This window comes from Chenopodium quinoa, unplaced genomic scaffold, assembly GCF_001683475.1.
Source record: "Chenopodium quinoa cultivar QQ74 unplaced genomic scaffold, ASM168347v1, whole genome shotgun sequence".
Lineage (NCBI taxonomy): Eukaryota > Viridiplantae > Streptophyta > Magnoliopsida > Caryophyllales > Amaranthaceae > Chenopodium > Chenopodium quinoa.
Genome location: NW_018743697.1, coordinates 2628127 through 2650133, shown reverse-complemented (window position 1 = coordinate 2650133; position 22007 = coordinate 2628127). Strand labels below are relative to the sequence as shown.

The window sequence follows — 22007 nt, the reverse complement described above, 5'->3', positions numbered from 1 at the left end:
ATCAGCGCAAGTTTATCTTCTGCAGAATTCTTCAAGATGAAAGCTTTGTACTTAGCAAATTTTTGCGAAAATTTCTCAAGCTCAGAAACAGTAAAGCATTCAAAATAAGACAAAGCAATCGAAGAAAAAGCATCAGATTAATGAAAGTAATGCTCAGAAAGCGAGCTACAAAGTTCAAATAAATTAAAAGACTATATCGACTGCCGCCCACAAGCGGAAAATAACAGCTGCCGAAATACGTACTTAAACAAAAATAAACTGTTTGTACATCAAGGCAAGCTGAAGCAAAAAGATGAGGCAAAAAGAGATTCAGAAAGCGGCGAGTCTGAAGTTAAGCACATGTTGATCCGCAAGACTCTGAAGACGACTGCCCGATTTCCTATGCTTCAGCCGAAGGATCAGGCTGGTCAGCTGGGTCTAGCCCTGGGGCAGTCTCGGCTCCAGTAGCAGAGGAGGCAGGTTGGGCCCTTGCCTGAGCTTCAGCGGCTCGCTGTTCAACCTCCAACTCCTGCCGCTCAGCTTCCTCCTCGGCTTGTTCAGCCTGAAGGATCTCATGCTCAGCAGGAGTGGCATACAGCATGTGCGGATCCTCGGGGTCCTGAGCCCAAAGCGCACACTTAGACCAATCCAGCAAAGGCTCAGTATGGAGAGCCAACCTCCGAGCCACCTTAAACCCATTTATGTAGCCCATCTCGTACTCTTCTTGGGTGTAAAGTCGGACTTGGAGCAAGGCTTCAGCGTCAGCCAATCTCTTTTGACTTTCCTCCAAATCCTTTTTAGATTTTTCTAACTCTTCTGAGAGTTTGGAGGAAGAAGTCTTCTGCTCATTAAGCTCCAGCTGGACGTTGGAAGCCTCGGCCTTGGCCTGGGTCAGCTCATCTCCCTTCACCTTCAGCTGATCCTCCAACTCCTTCAGCTTCTGGTCCTGGCTCTTAGCAGCAGCTTGGGCAGCAGAAAGGTGAACATCCCTAGCTTGTAGAGCCTCTTCAGCAGCCATCCTGCTGGCTTCAAGAGCTTCCAGCTTCTGCTGCACTTCAGCTTGTGCAGCAGCTCCTTCTTGAATTCGGCTCTCGATGGCAGCTTTAAATTTGGAGATGTCCACTCCCATTTGCTCCTGAAGGAATTTCTCCCCTTCCATCAGCGGGGGAAAAACTTCCTTCTCCATAGCTGAGTAGAAGGTTTGAATGGCTTCAGCAGCCCTCTTTTCATACTCTTCGCTCTGCTGCTGCTTCTCTTCAGCAACCTGCTATTTCAGCTCAGCAAGCTTCGCCTCCTCCCGGGCAATCTTTGCATCCTCCTAAGCATGCTCCATCTTGTCTTGGAGGGTGTCAATCAACTCTACAGTAAGAGTCTGATTGTGCACAACCTGTTTGCAGGGGCACATCAGTTAAAATAAATAAAATAATAAAAAAGGAAAGATCCAGAAAGGAGGAGAAGAGCTGAATGAAAGCAAAGCAAAGCAACTAAAAGGTTAAGTACCTTCATCAGCAAACGTTGGTTGTCTCTTGCAGGGTCAGGGACCCTTCGGCTGGATTCTTCCATCCCAGCCGTGGCCTTCAGCGACCACACCCTTTCTCGGTCCACTTCGGACATGCTAGATAGGTCGCCGAAGTAACCTGCAGCCCCTTCACGGTTCTGGCCCCAAATTTGTTCCCAAACAGGTTCTGGGACTGTGATGCGGGGGGCCGAGAAACCCAAATCTCCAGAGTTCAGCGTCTGGAATGAGGGGAAGGAAGAAGAGGGAACCTCCTGAATCTTCTCAGGCTCAGCATGACCTTCTCCTCCGGCGGAGCCCAGTTGGTCTCCACCAAGGTCAGCGACGACGACCTCCTCTGCTTCCTCCCCCTGATCAGGTTGACGAAGACAAACGTCAACCTCCCTATCAATATCATCTGAGAAGCCTTCAGCAATCGGCTTCTCAGAATCTTCAGCGGGGCATCCCTGAACCCCCCCCCTTCGGATCAGGAGTTCTTTGGTCCACCTCCATCTCTTGAGTTTCGGGAGGCGGAGGGGGGGTTTGAGGACGCGGAGCTTCCGGCGGAGGGGGAGCCCTCGGCGAGCGTCTACCTTCATCAGGCTCCCGTATGAGGATGCCCCCGGTAGGCCTCATCCTCGTCTGAAACTGACGAGGCCCCAGCACGGCTAACCTCCTCCTCCTCTTTGCTAAGGGCTGCTCGTCCATTTCTTCAGATTCTGACGAAGATGGATCCTCAGAACGAGCAGACGCCTTTCCTTCTCTTCTTTCGCTCCCTTCCTCAGACTGCAGAAAGGGGGGGCAGCAAAGTGTGAGTAAAAAAAAAAAAAAAAAAAAAAAAAGAGAAACGAGCAAGTCATGAACTTACTGGAACCCTCGGCTGAGCTCCAGATGCAGGGATATCCCTCTCAGCAGTACCAGATGTCCCAACACCTCCTTCCAAGGAGTCGATTGCTCGGGACACGTCAGCTGCAGTCTGAGCAGCCTGTGCTTCCTCAGGTAATAAAGGCCGAAGGGGATCTCGCTTCTCCCACCAAGGCTTCTGCTTGGTTTATTCGGCGGCAGCTTCGATCTGAAGGCCCGTTTCGTGCAGATGCAGCGGACGGTCCTTCGGAGCTGTGATCGCTGGAGCCCGGTCTAAAATGACTCGTTCATCGTTCACCCCAAGCCGGTTATAGTCAACCCCCAAAGTAGCTTCGCTCAGCTCTGAAAAGAACAGACGAAGGTTAGACTACGGGAATAAGCATCAAAGATAAGCAGAAAATTAAACAAGTCAAAGTCCTCGGCCCCAGCCGAACATACTTACCATCCCTGTACTTTCGGCTGAGGCCGACAACTGCCAACATCTTCTCTTGGAAGACGTAATGGTTATCTGGAAGCCATCTGGCCGGGATAAATCTCATTCGGCCAACTCCCCCAGGGTTATTCTGATTCCCGAAGAAGCTCATTTGCTCGTAGCTGGGATGACGAGCGGCATCAGGGTCCTCAGGGCCCAAATCCTGCATGTTCGGATCAGGCCTGGAGAGGTATCGGGGAGCCCCGAAAAAATAGGGATGCTCGGGATCAGCGGGAACTCTCACCCAGACTCATTGACCTCTCCAATCTTTGTCCGAGGAGTCGTTCGGCCACATAGTCAGATAATGGGGGCGACTCTCTATTCGCCACCAGCCTGAAGACCCATGTTGGCCGTATGTGCTCTGAAGGTTTTGCACTAGCTGATGCATCTTTCGGAAGCAGTGCAAATTCGGCTCAACAGCAAAAAACCGACACACCCAGAGATAAGTCATCACCCGCCGAATGCTAACGGGTGTTAATTGGCACAGGGAGATCCTGTACTTTATTAAAATGTCCCTGACGAAGGGATCCACAGGAAACCGAAGCCCGTATTGCAATTGCCGAGTGTACACCCCTATATACCCAGGAGGGGGACGGTGAATCCTGTCAGTTGGCGAGGGCATTCGGCACCAGTGCCCATCCTCCTCAAAAATGCCGTAGGGCAACTCAATTTGCTCGGCGAACCGGTAGGTTTCGGCGTGCCGAACCCACCACGAGTATGGGGTATTTCTCACCATGGCGTCCTGGGCCTCGGCGTCCTGCCATTCAGCATTCCCAGGAAGCAGGTCCCAGAGCATAGGGGGCAAATCTTCGGCCTGCCCAGCCCGTTCTCTCTGCTCAGGTTGCTCCGCCTCGCCGGCCTCGGCGTCCTGCTGAGGCGGCGCGGCGTTTAAAGGAACTGCCGGAATCCCCCTTTCTGGGTCTTCACCAGCTCGTTCCCCATTCCAAACGTCGGCGCGGTCACGGGGATCCCTAACCTGACCCCGTCGACCTGGTTGACGCCTCCTTTCTCGAGCCATAACCAAATTCAAAGAAGGAAAGAAGGGAGAAGAAGAATTTCCTTAAAAAAGGCAAGAAAATCGAAAAAACTCGAAGAAAATTACCTTCAAATTGGCCGGAATGCGCCGGTTAAATTAGTGGAAGCGACGGATTTGAGTATCGAACTCGGATTCGAGAATGGTGCGCTAGAAATTCGAAGCGAAGGTGGGTTTATGTGAGAATTCGAGTGTAAGTTGGTGAAGGAATGAGGCGCAAATGCGAATCAGACCTTATAATTCCAGGAATGAGAATTCCAAAGGTCGGAAAGTTCAAATTTCTCTTAAATGCCTCCTTAATTAACCGTTAAACACTCTCTCTCTTGATTAATCGCCCAATATCCACTCCACTTCCTATTAATTATCCAAATTACAGTTATTTAATTAATAACTGCTTAAAAATTTAAATCTTTTGGTTTAATTAAATCATTTACTTCCCTCCATTTCTTATTGGATTCAAACCTGACCCGTCATCCTTCCAAATCGGGTCTGGGGGCAAGTTGTTTGGGTCCAATTTATCTAATTGGGCCTAGTCATTTATTTGGGTCCAATTATCTCATTGGGCCTGGTCATTAAATGATCCAATATTCCAAGGTCAAGGCCCGAGCCTCCAATCAAGCCAAGTCAGCCAAGAGTCCTTTGGTCCGAATTGCCATGGTCAGCCCATGACTATTTAAGGGCCCAATTACTCTCCTCTCCTCATATGCAAAGGTATATAAGCCTTCAATTCATTCATTTATGATAGACACAAAAGCCTCAAGCACTAAATCTCTTGCATAGCTTTCTCTCTTTAAACACTGTTTGACTTCGGCATCGGAGGGGTCTTCTTCGGATCCACCCCCGAGGCCAGTTTACGTGTTTTAGTTGTGCAGGAAACCTTCGGCCCAGCATCAATTGAACCGAACCAGTTTTCAGCCACTTCAGTGGGCCTTCGGCAAGGCCCCATTGTTTTCATCCGAAACACCTGGTATTCTAATTATATATTCAAAATGATATTGTTTTTATCACCCTATCTGTTTAAATAACAGTAGTAGTAACTTAACATCATGAAAACGAGAGGCCTTGATTTGGTGGAAGTGGACATTGACTAATTTGGTTTGAAGTTGATACCACAACTTTGTCCTCATGTAACAATACAAGCAGAGTTGTTATGCCTCTTATCTTTTCATTCCATTCACTGCCAAGTAGTACCTGTCAATAGCAAATATCTTAGCCTGCATTATGTGTTTTTAATGAACCTGAGATTATTAATGATATTAAGATGTTGCAAAAGAATGCGAAAAGGAAATTACTAAGAAAGCAGCTTTCCGAGGGATAAAAACCTCCTAATACTCCCGGCCTAAGAGCACATTGAAGGGATAACATAAGTATTAAGTACAAAATAGTTTTTGTGTTTATTTAAGTGATCAGTTCCCTAATATAGATCTAACTATACAAGTGCATTTTAATAATTTCCTGCAATACCAAATTATTACTTTTAAGCTGTCTGTTGGACTGCATATCTTAAGCTTTAGCAGCATGGCCTGTATACCCGTTGTTTTTATACAGCTTCTCTGAAAAACAATGTACTCTACTGGTGTACTAGCAATATGATAACAAGCTTCTATACTGAATCGATCTATGTTGGATTGACCTATGTACGAATGAATGTCATCTGATTTGTCACATAAAAGTTCTTTCTTCTGATCAGCAGTGCAACAATTTTCATTTTTCTGCTCGTAAATTATCATTTTTTGCTTCTTCTATGAGCATGAGACAACTTCTGCAGGGACTTATAGTAGAACGAGCATCGGAGACTGGGCTATAGTTCCTGGATTGAACTAAACATGGTATCAATAAACCTGATCAGGGGTTCTGCAATACCTGCAGAGGTAGGATTATAGACATAAGAGGTATTTGGGTGCCGAAATTTAGTTGTTACACTAGTTTGAGTGTCTGTAACAGAGTAGTGCAGTAGCATGAGGCTAGCCTCTGGCTTGGACAAATTAACCCGGCCTTAGTTAGGCTAATATTATTCATCATGAGTTCATACCAAAACAATCATCTGTAATCAAATAGCAACATTTAGCTACAAGAATATGAGAAGAAGAAATACACATCTCCGGAGTGAGAGCACTAGAACAAGGGGTGCCTCTGCTTTACCTGATAGATAAGAATGAACACAACCTGCAACACAAGACTTTACACACTTGAGTCGTGAATCAGGCACAGGACCGCATAATTTCCAACTTACCCCTTGACTTTTCCTCTTAGTGTAGTGTTTAGAGTCATTGTTCTTGTTTAAACTCGTCTTTTTTTACTTTATTTTGTTACAAAAAAGTCATCTTAACCATTAAGCACTATTTTGTTGGGGGGTTTCATCAACTTCAAGATTCGTTTGGCATTGTTGTGGTTTTCTGTTTTTTGGTTTTTTAAAATTATATGATATATGTTCCATAATGAATAAAAAAATATTTAAATTTATTAAAATCATGATAATTTTGAAAATTAATAGCAGAAAAGTGAAAACACCTTATCTTGTTTTCTGTTTTTGGTTTTTAAAAAAAACGGGAAACTGAAAACAAAAAATGATGCCAAATTATCTCCTTTGACCGTACAACAAATATATACTATATTTAACTCTTAAATTTGAGGATGATGCTCCTTTCTTTTGCTGCCCTTGACCGACTTGGTCTCCCTAGACAAAATGTTTTGATCAACAATAATAAGGTGGTCTAAATTGCATTTAAGGTGATTTGAAATCGGGTCAGGAACAATTTGGGTTGAATTTATGTCGGGTCAATAACAAGTTGTGTAGATTTCGAGTCGGGTTAGTAACAGATCGGATTGAATTTTTGGGTCGGGTTAGTAATAGGTCTGGTAAAATTCGGGTCGGGTCAATAATATGTCGGGTTAAATTTGGGTTTGGTCAATAATAACAAGTTGGGTTGATTTCGGGTCGAGTTTGTAACAAGTTGGGTTAAATTCGCGTCGGGTCGGGTTAGGAATGGATCGGGTTGAATTCAGGTTAGATTAGTAACAAGTCAGGTTAAATTTGGGTTTTGACGGGTTAAAACGGGTTTGGGTCAATTTCGTTTCAAATCAGGTTCGGTTGAGGTCAATAATTTACGGGTTACATTCTGGTCGGGTCATCTCCAAGTCAGTTGATGTTCAGTTTCAGGTCTCACATACTCGGGTCAACTCGGATCTAGGTTTGGTTTCAGGTCGAATTTGGGTCACCATTTTTACGGATTCGGATGGGTCGTTTAATAATCGGGTTTGAGTCGGTATTTCAGGTCGGGTCAACTTTTGACAGCTCTATTCTGTTCTTTTGAGTTTATGGCAAAGAAGAGCAGGACAGAGCAAGGCAGAGCAGAGCAGGGTTTCCAAACACTACAGTGCAAAGCAAACAAGAACAGGGCAGAGCAAATTTCAACGGAACAAAATAGAGTACAGCAAGCAGAGCAACTCAAACGATTAGGGTGCATAACTAGTATTATACTTCGTAGTTTGTTAAGTGATTTAGTTTCCTGATTGAGATATGAGTTCTATTAATTATAATTTCCTGAAAAGTTTTCATGATATATTACTAGGCCCCAACTTTAGGAAAGCAAATGCAATTCCAAATTATTACTTTACGCTCTGTTGGGCTGTTGGCCCATTGGCATAACTCAAGCTTTAGCAGCATATATGGCCTGCATACCTGTTGTGCATCTACAACTTCTCTGAAAATCCTAAAAGTTTCTGATTCATATTCATTTGATAAAGGAAAGTTCTTAAGTGTATTTATTTAGCTCGAAATTGCCTTTTATCCCAATCATAGAAGCTTAAGTGTATTGAAATGAAATAATCTTTGCACTTATTATCCCCATATATTCTCGGATTGTGAGAGGGTTGCGCCACTGATATAGAGGGCAACTGCTATATAGTAACTTCAATTAGTTAGTAGTATAGTTTTATAAACATGATAGACATAAATAATGAACTTGTAACTTATTTCATTTAAGAATTAAAAGTAAAGGTATTCATATAATTATTGTGGCTAAGCTACCTTTAGTTCAAAGGATATCATTATGCTAACAGATTAATGAAGCGAAGATAGACATCACTATTTTAGACTGAGTATACAAGCAAGAACAAAAGTACAGTCATTCATAAAAGACAAGAGCATGACCTTTTAGTATTCTTGTCAAACATAAGACAATAAGATCATCACTAGTATTTGTTCTTTCATTAAGTAGAGAATCATGTATGCTCTGAAAGTCTGAATCTATGTTGAATTGACTTATGTACGAGTGAATGTCGTCTGATTGGTCATGTAAAAAATTCTTTCTGAAACAATAGAAAACAGCGATAAATTATGTAGGAAAGGCTTAAAAGATGCTGAGACCCTTAAACAGAAATTTACAGTTTTGATTATTTAGCATTATGTACATGAGAATCTTTCAAAAACTACAGGATTACAACTAGGACAATTTTTTAATAGATAGGCCTTATTATGAAGAGCAGAATATTTTGAGCCAGATATGCTCGAAAGCCTTAACAATAACAGGATGATACTCTTTACAGTTCAGTGAAAGATAACAGGCTAAAAGGTCTTCTAAATCTTTAAACTCTCTTATGTTGTTTTCTTGGATCATCTCCATCATAGACTCCTTGAAATCTCTTTGAGGGTCTAACGACGACTTAACAATAGCAAAGCTATCTGATAGACTTGACCTTCGCGATTTTACCTCTTTGACATACTTATTGTTTTTATCAGTGACAGGCTTCTCTTTTCCTGCAGATTTCCTGATGACAGTGCTTAATCCTCTGATGTCAATCATGTCAAAGTTTGGTTCATCTTGAGGTTTTGTCAATATAGGGCGCAGCTCAAGCTCTGATGCTGCATCGAACTCGTTCAACTTCTGAAACTTTCTACTGAAGGATGATTCTTCATGAGCTTGATGATTCAAGTCGATGATGATATCTGCAGTAGAGGAACTAATCCTGCAGCAGCAGCTGCATGATGATCGCAACGATGATGAGCTCCAAGAACCTACTTCATCAAACATCAATAACTCGGGCCCAAAATCAACACTAGCGCTTTTCCTGCCATGATCATTAGGCACAGAAATAACGACTTCAGGAGAGCCAAGCTCACTAGACGAAAGAGAATAATATAAAGGCTGATCAGCAGTACAACCATTTTCATTCTTCTGCTTGTAAATTGTTGTTCTTCTGCTTCTTCTACGAGCATTATTAGACGACTTTCTGCAGGGACTTGTAGTAGAACGAGCATCCGAGACTCGACTATAGTTCCTGGGTGAACTATACATGGGATCAGTAAACCTGTTCAGGGGTTCTGCAGTACCTGCAGGGATAGTATAACATGCATAAGAGCTATTTTGGTGCCGAAATTTAGTGATGCTTGTGCTTGTTACACTAGTTTGAGTGTCTGTAACAGAGGATTGCTTGATACTTTTCGAAGCATGAGTATTCGACTTTGTTGATCTTCCCTTCCCCATGTCCTTAAGCTTGTAGAACCAAGCATTCGGCATCATATCAGATAATCTAAATCTATACTTACCCATCTTACAAAAATAACTCCTAAATTCTTCTCTAATTCTTTCTTTTGTGATTATTTCTTAGTGTTTCTCCTCTGTATTATTATGAATTCTTACTTCATCTTTACAATGTTTCCTAATATATATTGCCTATATATGATGAAACTATATGCTATAAAAGTGTTACATTACCCCTTAGAAGAAAAAAAAATGTTACATAAAAAAAGGGTCCACTAAATAAAGCTTGGTAAAGAAAGCATGCATTAAATTAAAAGTATGTCTAGTAAAAGAAAAAGTCATCTTATAACAGAAGAAAAGGAAATGGAGATTTTATTATATGATGAAAGCCAGCAGCACGAAGGATATAAAAAGTATGGAGAATCATTAGTTTTTTTTTTGCCCACTATAATCCTATGCTCCCACTACAGACTGTAAATTAAGGGACAAATCGCCTAAACTTAGGATGACTTGCTTGAATGATACTGTTTATTCTAGACTATTCTTGTAAATTAGTGGTTAGTCTTGTATTATAAAGGACAATTGTATTGATTAATGTTGTTAATATGATTGTGTTCTATAGAGTGGTACCCTTTGTGTTGGGGAATTCGTGCTTGGATGTGTATAAGTGGATGATTAATGATGATGTTAATCTTGATTATGATTCTCGAATCAATTCCTAACTTTGGTATATGGTTAGTATCTCATTGTTTAAGTAGCTATCATGTACTTATCATTCAACAATCAACATCATATGTATCAACTATTCTATCTGTACGTGTTTTTACAACTTTACAATGGCGTATAAAACGATTTAATTTGAAGAGTATATTGTTAAATTCTTAACATATTTCAACTATCCTACACCTTATGATTTTCAAGTGTAGCTACTTCTTATCTTGAACATAAAATAGAGTATTCTTAGTCTAAATCCAACAGCAATTAAAAAATTAGTAATTGTATATTTTGAATGCAAAATTGGCTACAACATTCCTGATTTCCTGAGTGTAATATTGAATGATGTATCATCTCATATCTCATTGATGACATTTTTTATTATTAAATCTGTCCATTTTCCCCTTAAAAGAGGAAATTAATTATAGATATCTAGCTCTCACGGACATATATGCACTTAGCATATCTTTCAACACCATGATGAGAATAAATAAACTTTCACTTAAGCATATATAGTTCATATTCCTTATCCTCTTCGATATACTATAATGTGCAAATAGTTTATTTTATACTTTAATAATTTTATTGATTCAAGTGGATCATAAAATGATTTATTTAAAAAAAAAAAAAAAAAGTGTTGCAAAATAATTATAAAATGATGTTATTTTCATTGTAAGAGCAGGAGAATATAGGTTTAATTATCCATAGAAAATTACTTGAATCACCTAAATATACCAAAAAAAAAAAAAAAAAAAAAAAAAAGGCTAGCCGTACCATAACAAACATAAAACATTACGTACAAAATGAGACAAGTCTAGTAAATAATAAAGATGCATGAATTGTCGACAAAAAACCAGACCAATTATACTATAACTTAAGTTGAAATTTGGGAAAAATACCATGAACTTAATTATAAAATTCTACTTCTTTCCCCCACACTCCAATCAGAGCATAAAAGAATTTGATGACAAATTCTCATCAAATTCTTTTGAAGATTTTGAGTTCAAACAATATTGATTTGTCGAAAATGCAATTTGCAAAGGCATCCAAAGCATATTCTTGTGGGCCTTAGGAAATGAAGGAATTTAATCTTCACAGAAACAATCTTGGACTGAAAATTTGTGAAAGCATAGCCTTTTAATTTCTTTTTATTTTTTGGTTGTTGATATAGGAGTATCTTTATTTATTGGGCGACTCTTTGATGTTGATGTTTGACGCACGAGTTTCCAATGCAACAAAACATGAAGAACCAAAAAAAGAGGGAAACTATACATAAAAGATTAGTTACGAAACAAGGCATGGCAAAATTTGCAAATGGACTTTGAGAGAGATACATATAAAATAAAACTATATAATTACCGATTATGAGTTTCTATATAAAGTACATACAAGTATATGTTAATATCATTTTCTTTCATTAATTTTGTAACGTAAATGTTCAACTTGACAATGACATGGTGTCACATTACACACGAATAAACAATTGATTATTTATTATGACGGTTATTTATTGAAAAAAAAAGTTTATAAATTAGCGATTCAAAATATTTGTAATTACATCGGCTCATCTATAATACTACATTTTAACAACTTTTAAATTGTGAAATTGTAATGCTTACATCAACTTAATTAGTATCAAACTTCAAGCTATAATGGAATGAAAGAAAGAATAGTACACTAAGTTCTTAACTTTTGGAGTAAGAAAAATGAAAAACTAGCAACAATCTTCACACTCCAACCTCTTTTGAAACTCTCATTTCCCTTTCATAATCATTATAGTTTTACCAGTATTAGCATTTGTGCAAGACAAGGCCAATGTCAATGCATCTTAAAGACATGATTAAAAGGGGTGAACTTAGGCATGCGTTTGATGATTTCGGCCACCAAGTAGGTCTCCTAAGGGTCTTTGGGGACCTTAGGAAGCACCTTGATGCCTAACTTTGTCGAGTCCGAAAATATTCTCCCAATGCTAAATTTTAAGGCTATAATACATGAACTTAAATTCATTTTATATATTTCAAGTCCAAGTGTTGAAAACTCATGTAACGGCCTGTAATGGTAAGGTGTGCATTTGAACTCATATAATAGTGTTTGGAACCAAATAAGGTCTCTAGTCAATTATGTATAGTCGTGTAGATAATTGGTTAAATTAAGAGTTAAGAGGTGAATAGTTTCGACCACTCAAATGGCCTTCCGATGTCTATGGGAAGCACCAAATAATTTTTTTTTAAGATCCTAAAATTATTGGAAATTTTTCAAATAATTGATGGTTTATGATCGTCAATTGACCAATTTTGGAAAATTTCTCCATTATAATAGTGGATATGGTGGGTGATTTCCAGAGTCCTAAAATTTGATTTAGAACCATAGCAATCCTATCTGTAAAGTCCCAAAAATGTGTTTGATATAGTAGTTATATGGTTTGTTTAGAAAATCTTTTGTAGTGGTAAATTAGATGTAAGAAATGAAATAGGCATTGTGGTACCAACTGATTATTGGTGCAGTGGTGATTGGGACTGTATTTGGTAGAGAGGACCCCTGTTCAATCCTCCGCAACAAAAAATGGAAGGGGATTGGAACCTAAGCACCCATAACTAATCCTCGAATTTGGATTAGCTCAAAGGGTGAATTGGGTGTGGAAAAAAAAAAAGGCATTGTGGTGTGGTCTATGATATACTTTGTACTTGTATTAATCTCGAATGCATGTGGAATTGTGGACTATGATAACTTTTTTTTTTTTTTGAAGCAAAAATATTTCATTAATTAAAAGTCATACGACATCTACAATAGAGGTTCGACGTTAACAAATACATAAGATATTGAATCAAATAGAATTTTCCTTCATAAAAACTACGATCATCGAGTAGATCTTGCACTGCGGAGCATCTCCCGCTTATATCGCTGAAAATTACAGCCTTGTTGGAGAGACAATCTAACGATCCGTTGTAGCCGTGAGGATATTTTCCTTTTGATTCATTTGTTCGTATTCGAAAACTTGATAATTTTTTCACCAACGAAATAATTTCACGACAATCCATTAGATCTACTACCATAGATTCAAAACTAAGAAATTTCTCCCTCAAAAAGAGGAGATAAACCTTGTCTTTTGAAGGAGGTCGAAAAACCCTTGTCTTTCGAAAGAGATCGGAAACTCTTTCTTTCGAGGGAGAAAAGTTCCTCCCAAAAGAAGGAAACATTATTATAAACCTAAAAAAACAATAAAGAAACAAGGATTGGGGCTTTCCACCAATTAAAATCGATAGAAGTCCCCTTTAAAATTCAACAATGGAGGCTAGGATTTTGGAAAGAGAAAGGAGGAGAGAGATAATAACTTAAAGTAGAACAAGCAAAGAATCAGCTGGAACTTCTGGGCCTTTTTTACTCCTCTTGGGTTACCGTTGCTGCAGTTGGGCTTCTAAAAATAAAACTTTTAAGCATGTTGTATACTTGGGCCATCGAATTTTGCTGACTTTGCTTATATTTAGCCGAGCATAATATTTTTTTGCCGAATTTAGCAAGTGTTCTCCTTGGACCCTATTTGATAGCACTCATAGCAGTTAGTGTTTGGATCAAGTTAAAACACTAGTAAATCTATCAAAATAAATAATGTAAAAATAATTAATGTTCGGCAAAATCTTTAATTAAAACAAGTTACTCTTTTTTCTCTTTTTCTTTTTTTTTTTTTAAGAATCTTCTAAATTTCTCTTAATCTATAAGAACAAATATAGTTATTTGAGATAAAGTTTGATTCGTCTTGGTGAGTAGATTATCAATATCTAACTTTTATAATTTTTGCTACTGTGAGTTTAAAGATATTTGCGGTCAAAGATGAATAAAACTTGCATCGATTTACGAAACAGAAACATCATTCTCAAACGAAAGGGAGTGATAAAAACAAGCTGAGCTAGACGAATTATTGTAAAATTTTAGTGATTTGTGGAAAACAAGCACCCTTTTTGAGTTTTGACATTATTATGGTTGTCTTTTGTCCTATTAGGGACTATGATGTTTCCAATATTATTATGCTAGGATAATAATGTTTTCTAAATTCTTGTTAAAAAAAATGTTTCCAAATTATTATGCAAAAGTATGATTACCTATAGAGAGTAAAATAACACCATAATTAAGGTCAAGTCCATTGACGATTTCTCTTTTTAAAGATTTAGTCCATAGACCGATTATTATCTCGCATTCAATGAAAAAATAAGGGTCTGTTCTAATAGACTGAAATCAGCTGAACTGAATTGAATTGAGCTGAACTGAATTGAACTGAACAGAACTGAATATTTTATAAGAGAAAGAAATAAGGAGCTGAACTGAGCTGAACTGAACTGAACTGAATTGAACTGAACTGAAAATAAACTTATTGAGCTTAGGGCATAGGTTTGTTGAAATTATCTATTTCAATATTTGATAAAAGGGTAGAGAACATTAAGAGGAATAAACCAAGATTAGCTAAAATTAAAACGGTTGACATTTCTACCATCGCACAGAAAACAAAAGGAAATTGACAATAAAATTGTCAGTTGCACTAGTAAATTAGAAAGAAAGGGAGAGTAAAATTATGCAGGATTTGACAGTTTTTGTAGGGTAGTGAAGTCAAGAACAGAGAAGTAAGGCTGATTTGCACATGCATTTGTAATGTAAGCCCGTGTTAGTAAGAACAACCAAACCCATGGTCCATTTATTTAGTGTAATGTGTGGGCCATTCTTTATAATGTGGGCCTAACTATCAATTTTCATCTATACTTTCTTTTATTGGGGTATCATTTTAGGATCAGCCTAGACCATGACCGGACAACCCTTATATTTTAGGCTTTAGTGGGAGCAAGCCTCACCTTCGACCACCAATAACGGGTGTATTATATACATTCATGAAAATGAAATAATGTAACTACTTTTATAACCATATAAATTCGAAAGATTGACATTGATTTCACAACTTGTTAATGCATTGTGTTGCGTTGTCGTAAATCAATGTAAGGATAGGCTAGCACCCCTTCTTTTTTCATCCTCCAAATTTGGTTTTTGGTTTTTCTTTGCATTCTTTTCTTTCTTTTGCGTACAACGTTTTGTATTTAGTATATATACCATAAATTTTTTTAGTTGGTGGAAATGTACGGTTGCTAATACTTGAAATTCAATAAAAATTGGTACAAATTAAATTCAATCAACAAAAATGTACAAATGCTAATATTCCAATTATATATCAAACTAGTCGTAATCCTTTGATTAGATCACATTTAAGAATAATGCAAGTCATCTCTTTTGAAGAGTTCTTACTAGATCACTACAAAAACCCTCTCTCTATATCAAGATTATCTACACAGTGAAAGTACGAAAAAAAATATATATTTATATTAACTAGTGTTACGATTAAATAATACAAGTATAAACTTTGTATGTCATACCTAGATTTTCTATTTCTTCAAATTCTTTTTGTATTTTTAATACATATTTCTTCAAATGCTAAGGAAAAGGTCATCAATTTTTTAATTTTTTTAAGAAAAAGGTCTCCAAATGTTCTTCACACTTATCTTAAAGAATAGTGTCTTTAACCTTTTCTACCCATCACATATTCATATCTATTATTTTGAACTTAATAACGTCCCTTTATTAATAAATTATAATTGTTTTTTGTTATTCAACTTGCATTAATAAATTGTAACGTCCATATCCACTCATGTGTGAAGAAAATTACGGGACGAGTCGTATAATTAGCTATTTGATTAACATGCATTGATGTTGAATGAATTGTGCACGGGGACAAGTATGATCTGTGTAGGGGCTCTTGGTATAAGAGGAAGGACGACGACGACGGTGACGAAGGAAAGAGGGGGTGATGATACGTCGAAATCGACGTCTCAATCGGAAAATCACACGCTTACGAGTTGAAAAAGAAGCGCCTTTGATGATGCCTAAAGCCACAAAAGGCAAACGAATGAATCCAAACTAAGATCAGGTTGTTTATTAATTGCACTTTGCCCTTAAATACAAATGTATGTGTCTGGTCTTACCATCTCAGATCTTCTTCTTGGGACCTTTTTTGCTTCCTTGCTACCCACCAACCTAACTATACGTTTACTTAAATTCTTTGGAAATTTAATTACAAATGTTCATATTATTGTTTAGAAAAATAAAACATTGAATAATATAAGGTGTACGGACAACATTTTAACAACACTATTAACTTTTCACATAATTTTTAGTACTGTTTTTAATTTTCTTTTAAAAAAGTAATTTTACGGCGCAATATTACAAAGTTATATCGGACCATTGTCATTGTTAGCATATGTAACCTTGTCTCTAACTTCCAACCAATGGACACATCGTATAGTATTTAATTATAATCTCTTCGTCCCTAAATATAGTTTCCATATAGAACTTTTAAGACATGTATTAAAGATCGTAAAAAGTCAAACGAAAACTATATTTAGAGACAGAGAGAGTACTAGATTAGTTTAAATTCATACTGGTTAATTTGATTACGGAGTAGTATATTGAGCAATCTTACATCATAGTACACATTAGATATTCAATGCTTTTTTGTCCCCCTTTAGGACCATTTGTAAATTACCTTTGTGGGTGGGGGGAAGATCCTTTGAGCAATACTCTAGATGGAAAATGATATTGTTTAGCATGCATGGGGGACTTCATGGGTGGTGATTTGAAGACATAATTTTTAAATAATTTCTTGTTTTTACTTTTTTTAGTTTTTAATTTACTTTGTCAATTACCAACTACAGTACATATCAAGCCGCTACTTTATTACACAATTCTCATTATTATGATCCCAATAGGAAGGACAAACCAAATCACATTTCAAAAGTCAAAACCACTTGAGTTATCCAACAGAAAATTACATGAATTGCATATTACGAATTTGGCTGATAAAGTTCACTTCGTACAATTTAATGTTCACACACTAATTGTCGGATGCTAATGCATATATCAGCTAATCGGTATATATGTCATATGAATTTGATGATCGTGTTACCTTCTACTGTATTTAAGAGAATGACTAACACTTATAACCCCGAGATTTTTTTTAACCAATCACCCGTGTATACCCAATATTTTGTCAGCCACGTCATGCCCTAAATGCTTGAAATTTTTTAAAGGGTAAGCATACAGCATACTAGCAGTAGGACGCATAATGGACCAAACTACTCAAATTTAAGTTGAAATTTCGAAGTCCATGAATTGAGCTTTGCCTATTGTGGACAGCAAACAAAGCGTACAAATACGTAGTATTTGTTTTCATAAGCCAACCACCATTCATATTCTATTGTACGTTAGTCTTCATCAATTTTCTTTCAGTATTATCAACGATTTCAACTCTTATATGAGTATTTTGCGAAAAAAAACACAATTTTAATGACATAAGCAAAAGTAATACGAAGAACAATAATTATTAAAAGAATAAATGACACATTACATCAAGGTTCATTATAACAAAGCTAAAGTATATAATCTTCTACAATTGAAAATATAAGATTCATAATCAATCATTAATTTATATCATTAATGTATAACTCTAGTGTGAACCAAAGTTTTAACTAAGATCATGTCACCAATAAAACTCAATTGAACCATTAAGTCTGATATCCGGTTATAAAATGAAGGCTCATATATAACTTAATCCCTTTAATACGGAACCATATACATATTCATATTTGTACCCGACACGTAAAATAATTCAAAACTCTTTCCCGTCAAATTACATACAATTATTTCCCAAATAATAAACTAATATTGTAAAACCATCAAAGTGGCGGGCTAACTAGGGAATGTAGTAAGACAACATACAGAGTGAAGAAAAAGCTGCATAATAGAGCACCAAAGTTGGTAAATCAGAGGATCCGACTACTATACACAATTAACATCCCACTCTATTTGATAAGTCTACCTCCAACACTCCCATTCCTACTCTTACAGTCCCACTCTACTCTACTTTGTAGTAGCACTATTTCAATATATTACCCCAATCAATAACTATCCTTTTTTATTCATTTCATTTGCTGCTGTTTCCCCTTTTTATCATTGCCTCCAATTCCACTATTTTTCTCTATTCCTTTGCTTTCTTCATACTACCACTCATTTATTGCCACCACCTACCTCAACTATTATTCTTCCCTGCCCTGAGCGTATACATTATATATTGACACACACATATTTTTCATCATATGTGTGTGTTATTGAGAGTACTACGTTATTAGCTAAGGATACCGCGATTTATCAAAGATTTTTTAAGCTAAGGGGAATATATACATAGTCTTTAGGACTAATTAGCGTGCAGGCTTAAGAGTATGATGAGAGATCCTGGGTGTTACCACCGTGTTTCTATTCTCTTACTATTCGCCGTCTCCATCTTCGCACTCTTGACCTCCCCCTCCACTTGTAAGTTACTACTTAGGTAACTTAATTCACCTATTTCATGTAATCCTTAGATGATTTGTTTGATTAAAAATTTTTATTTATTGTTTCACTTATTTGGCTTGCCAATTCAAATTCTTCATATCATCATCTTATGATCACCTAATTTATATTCTTTTGCTATAATAATTCTTTCTATTAATATCTATGATGATTAATGAATTGATTTACTTATATGATGTGCTTGTTAATCAGCTAGGGATATGCAGCTGTACATGCTCAACTGTAGAAATCATGACTTGCAGCAAGTTCAGGTAAACATAAATAACCTCCTAAAGCTTACACTTTTTGTGCATGTTAGAGAACTATAATTATATGTTACTCCTTAATTAATTTGAAACAATATAATTAAGTTAATTCCTAAATAATCTTTTAGTAAATTATAATTAAGTGAAAGGATATGGTGGTGATTCTGACTAGTGTCATTATCCTGACGAGATTCTCTCTGTCACCCCCATTTCAGGTTTCAATTATAATACCCAGGCCATCATCTATTATTGTACTACTCACTACTCACCCCTCACCCCACTTTTCATTTTTAAGGCTGAGATAATTAGGCTAACTGATGCATTTATTTGAGTCCTGTTACGTTACGGTTATTCTAATTTTCAAACATCACTTGTAGTCCGTGTTAGATTTTGTCCTAAATTATAGATCATATTTCTATTTAGCTCGTCCTTAAATATTATATTATATGGCAGCGTATACAGCGGAGCTTTACATGTTATGATTGTAGTCAAGAAAAAAGTAGAGGCTAAGCTAAACATGCACCCCCGTGAACTTGTCTTGGCTATATCCAGTACTTGTGTTTGGAAACTATCAATTTTCAACCAGAATTTTATCTGACAAAACTATAAAATGTTGCTTATTACTATTAGTCTCTCTTGTCTTTTGTTTAAGACTAGTCTTGTAATTTCCTCTTGCCGCGCTTCAATCGTCGGTGCACATGTGTATTGCATCCTCTGCATATATATAGTCTCTCCCATTTCTTGGCCTATATTGTTGGTTGCAATGCCGTCTCATTGATCCACGTGACATGTATGTCATGTACTCATGTTGTACACTTGTACGTGTAGGCATGTAGGATGTAGCCTATTTTTCTCGTGTTATTAAATGTTTAATATTTCTACTTTTAGGTCAAGGCGTTATTCATAGCTGAAAGACTAACAAAGTTATTATAACAATATCTAAAACAATATGAAAATTGCAGAAGATTATAAATAATGGTGCAACAAGCAGCAAAGATGAAAGCAATAATGTAGCAAGGAGGATTCTAAGAGGGATAGGGTCATCCCCGCCGCGCTGCGCATCCAAGTGTGGCAAGTGCAGACCATGCAGACCAGTTCACGTTCCGGTGCCTCCAGGGACACCCGTTACTGCTGAATATTACCCTGAAGCATGGAAGTGTAAATGTGGTAACAGGTTGTACACCCCTTAAACAAAATAAATACTCAATCTTCATACTAATATCACATCTTGGCTTCCTAATCATCCATTTATACCACAGTACACCTCCTTTTCTTGCATCATTGCATGCTTCCTTTAGGCCTGTTTCTCGCTAATTACTTAGAACATGAACAACATGTGACACCGTCGAAATCCCGTCTACTTCATTATTGGTTATACATGGTGATTGATTACCTAATAAGTTCGCCTTACTCGCCATTATTAGTTGTTGTTATTGTAAATAAAGTAGCAAATGGTCTATTGATTGTAAATACTAAATACTTGGTATAATATTTCTACCACCTTATACAAGCTTGTTTATACTTTGAAAATCAAAAGATGACCATGCATTTTAGTGTTGTAATAGCTTATATTATGCAATGTTCTGGATGCCTCAAGTTCATCTCGAAGTTAAGTGTCACTAGATTCGACCACTAAAGGTCACAAAGGCGTTTATATAGACAATAATATTGAACTGAGTGAGGCTTTCGTTAGGATTTGGTAACAATACTTCACATTATTTTTGGACCAAAGGACTAGACATTAGAATCATACTTCGTACATAGTACTACCTCCGTTACATATTATTTGCAACGATTTGACATAAAGTAGAGAGGAAAAATGTCTAATCGTTGCAAATAATATGAAACGGAGGTATTATATATTTATAATTTGATTTATATTTATATATTTAGTTGGTCTAATGCTTTGTGTTTCCACTGCTTAAGTCTTAAGAGTAGTGCATACCATTTTCCTTATTTCTTAAATAGATGACTGATGGTCTGTCAACATTATCCGGTATATCTCATGTATACTCAAATTCCAGCACATATTTATGCGCTACGCAATCAATAAATAAATACTTTCATAATTAAGTATTAAGCTAAGTTGCCGTATTTGCAAGTCAAACATATATAATATATCAATCCGAATTTGTATTTGTAGATGTCAATTAAATTAGTTGATTTAGTCTTAAAGGATAGAAACTAAAAGCAAAGATCAAGTCTCGCAAACATCCGACTCCATCTATATGAACTTGGACCTTTTAATATACCCGTGATGAACCCTATGCCAGATTTCCCTTTGTACTTTAGTAGATGGCTATATATGGAGCTCATTTGAATCACATTATAGCAAAGTCATGAGTCGTCCACCAAAATTCCAAAGTATAAACTAATGAATAGATTCAATGAATGGAAGAGGATCAAAGGAATAATGTGATTATTCTTCACAATCAAGCATCTTTAGACTTTTTCTGAGAGAATCCCTAATGCTAGTCATTCCATTATTCTTGGCTAAAGTTGTGGCCACAACCTTAATACTCCCTTTATATTATTATTGGAACTTGTCAAACTATATTCTATATTATTACTAATAATACTATGAAAGAAAATTCTAAGTGAAACAAATAAATAATTAATTAGGACTAGGGTAGAAATGAAACGACGGTGGAAGAGATTATATTAAATATAACATGTTTTTGTTTTATGTATTTTAACTAAATCTAAACATAAACTGTTTTGTGATGACATATACAATGTATATAGTATATTATGTATATATAGAAAGCTGGCTTACACAGCCGACTAATTCTAATCTATAAGTTAAGCAACCGGTCAACTAACAAATACTTGTATTAAAGTTTTACCACCATGGTTAAGGTTACCGGCGCCGACCATATTAGATCCTTACTATACATACGTCATACTAACCTAAAACCACCTGCCCTTAAAAAATACAAGTAGGCATAACAATGTGCCAATGATACTCCCACAATTTAATCGTAGCAAGTGTACGTACATGGACACTTAAATAAATACTCCGTACTTCGTATCATTATATTTTGATAATAATATTTTTGTTTTGAGGAATTAAATTTTGATTATAATTATCTGATATATGTAAAAACTCTACACGAAAGAAGGTATTTGAATTGCAAAATTAATATAGATTACTTAAATATGAAAAAAAAAAAAAAAATTCACTTTTGTTGCATTAATTTAATTCATTTAATAAATTTAGTTTTGAAAATGAGTTACTCCGTAGTATACTGAAGCAATCTAAAACAGATGTGATATTTTAAGG

General features: G+C 36.7%; 3 protein-coding genes across 3 annotated transcripts; 1 reads left to right on the top strand and 2 right to left on the bottom strand.

Moving 5' to 3' along the window:
• Positions 1 to 379: 379 nt before the first annotated feature.
• LOC110684476 lies at positions 380 to 997 on the bottom strand. The gene has a single exon (XM_021860933.1). The coding sequence runs from the start codon at positions 995 to 997 to the stop codon at positions 380 to 382; it is 618 nt and encodes a 205-aa protein (XP_021716625.1).
• Positions 998 to 8062: 7065 nt separating this feature from the next.
• LOC110684218 (transcription repressor OFP1-like) lies at positions 8063 to 9834 on the bottom strand. Its single transcript, XM_021860634.1, has one exon. The coding sequence runs from the start codon at positions 9393 to 9395 to the stop codon at positions 8319 to 8321; it is 1077 nt and encodes a 358-aa protein (XP_021716326.1). The 5' UTR covers positions 9396 to 9834; the 3' UTR covers positions 8063 to 8318.
• An 8083-nt stretch (positions 9835 to 17917) lies between these two features.
• On the top strand, positions 17918 to 20293 carry LOC110684217 (EPIDERMAL PATTERNING FACTOR-like protein 2). The gene is made up of 3 exons (XM_021860633.1): positions 17918 to 18440; positions 18672 to 18730; positions 19687 to 20293. The coding sequence occupies exons 1-3, from the start codon at positions 18350 to 18352 to the stop codon at positions 19912 to 19914; spliced, it is 378 nt and encodes a 125-aa protein (XP_021716325.1). The 5' UTR covers positions 17918 to 18349; the 3' UTR covers positions 19915 to 20293.
• Positions 20294 to 22007: the final 1714 nt, after the last annotated feature.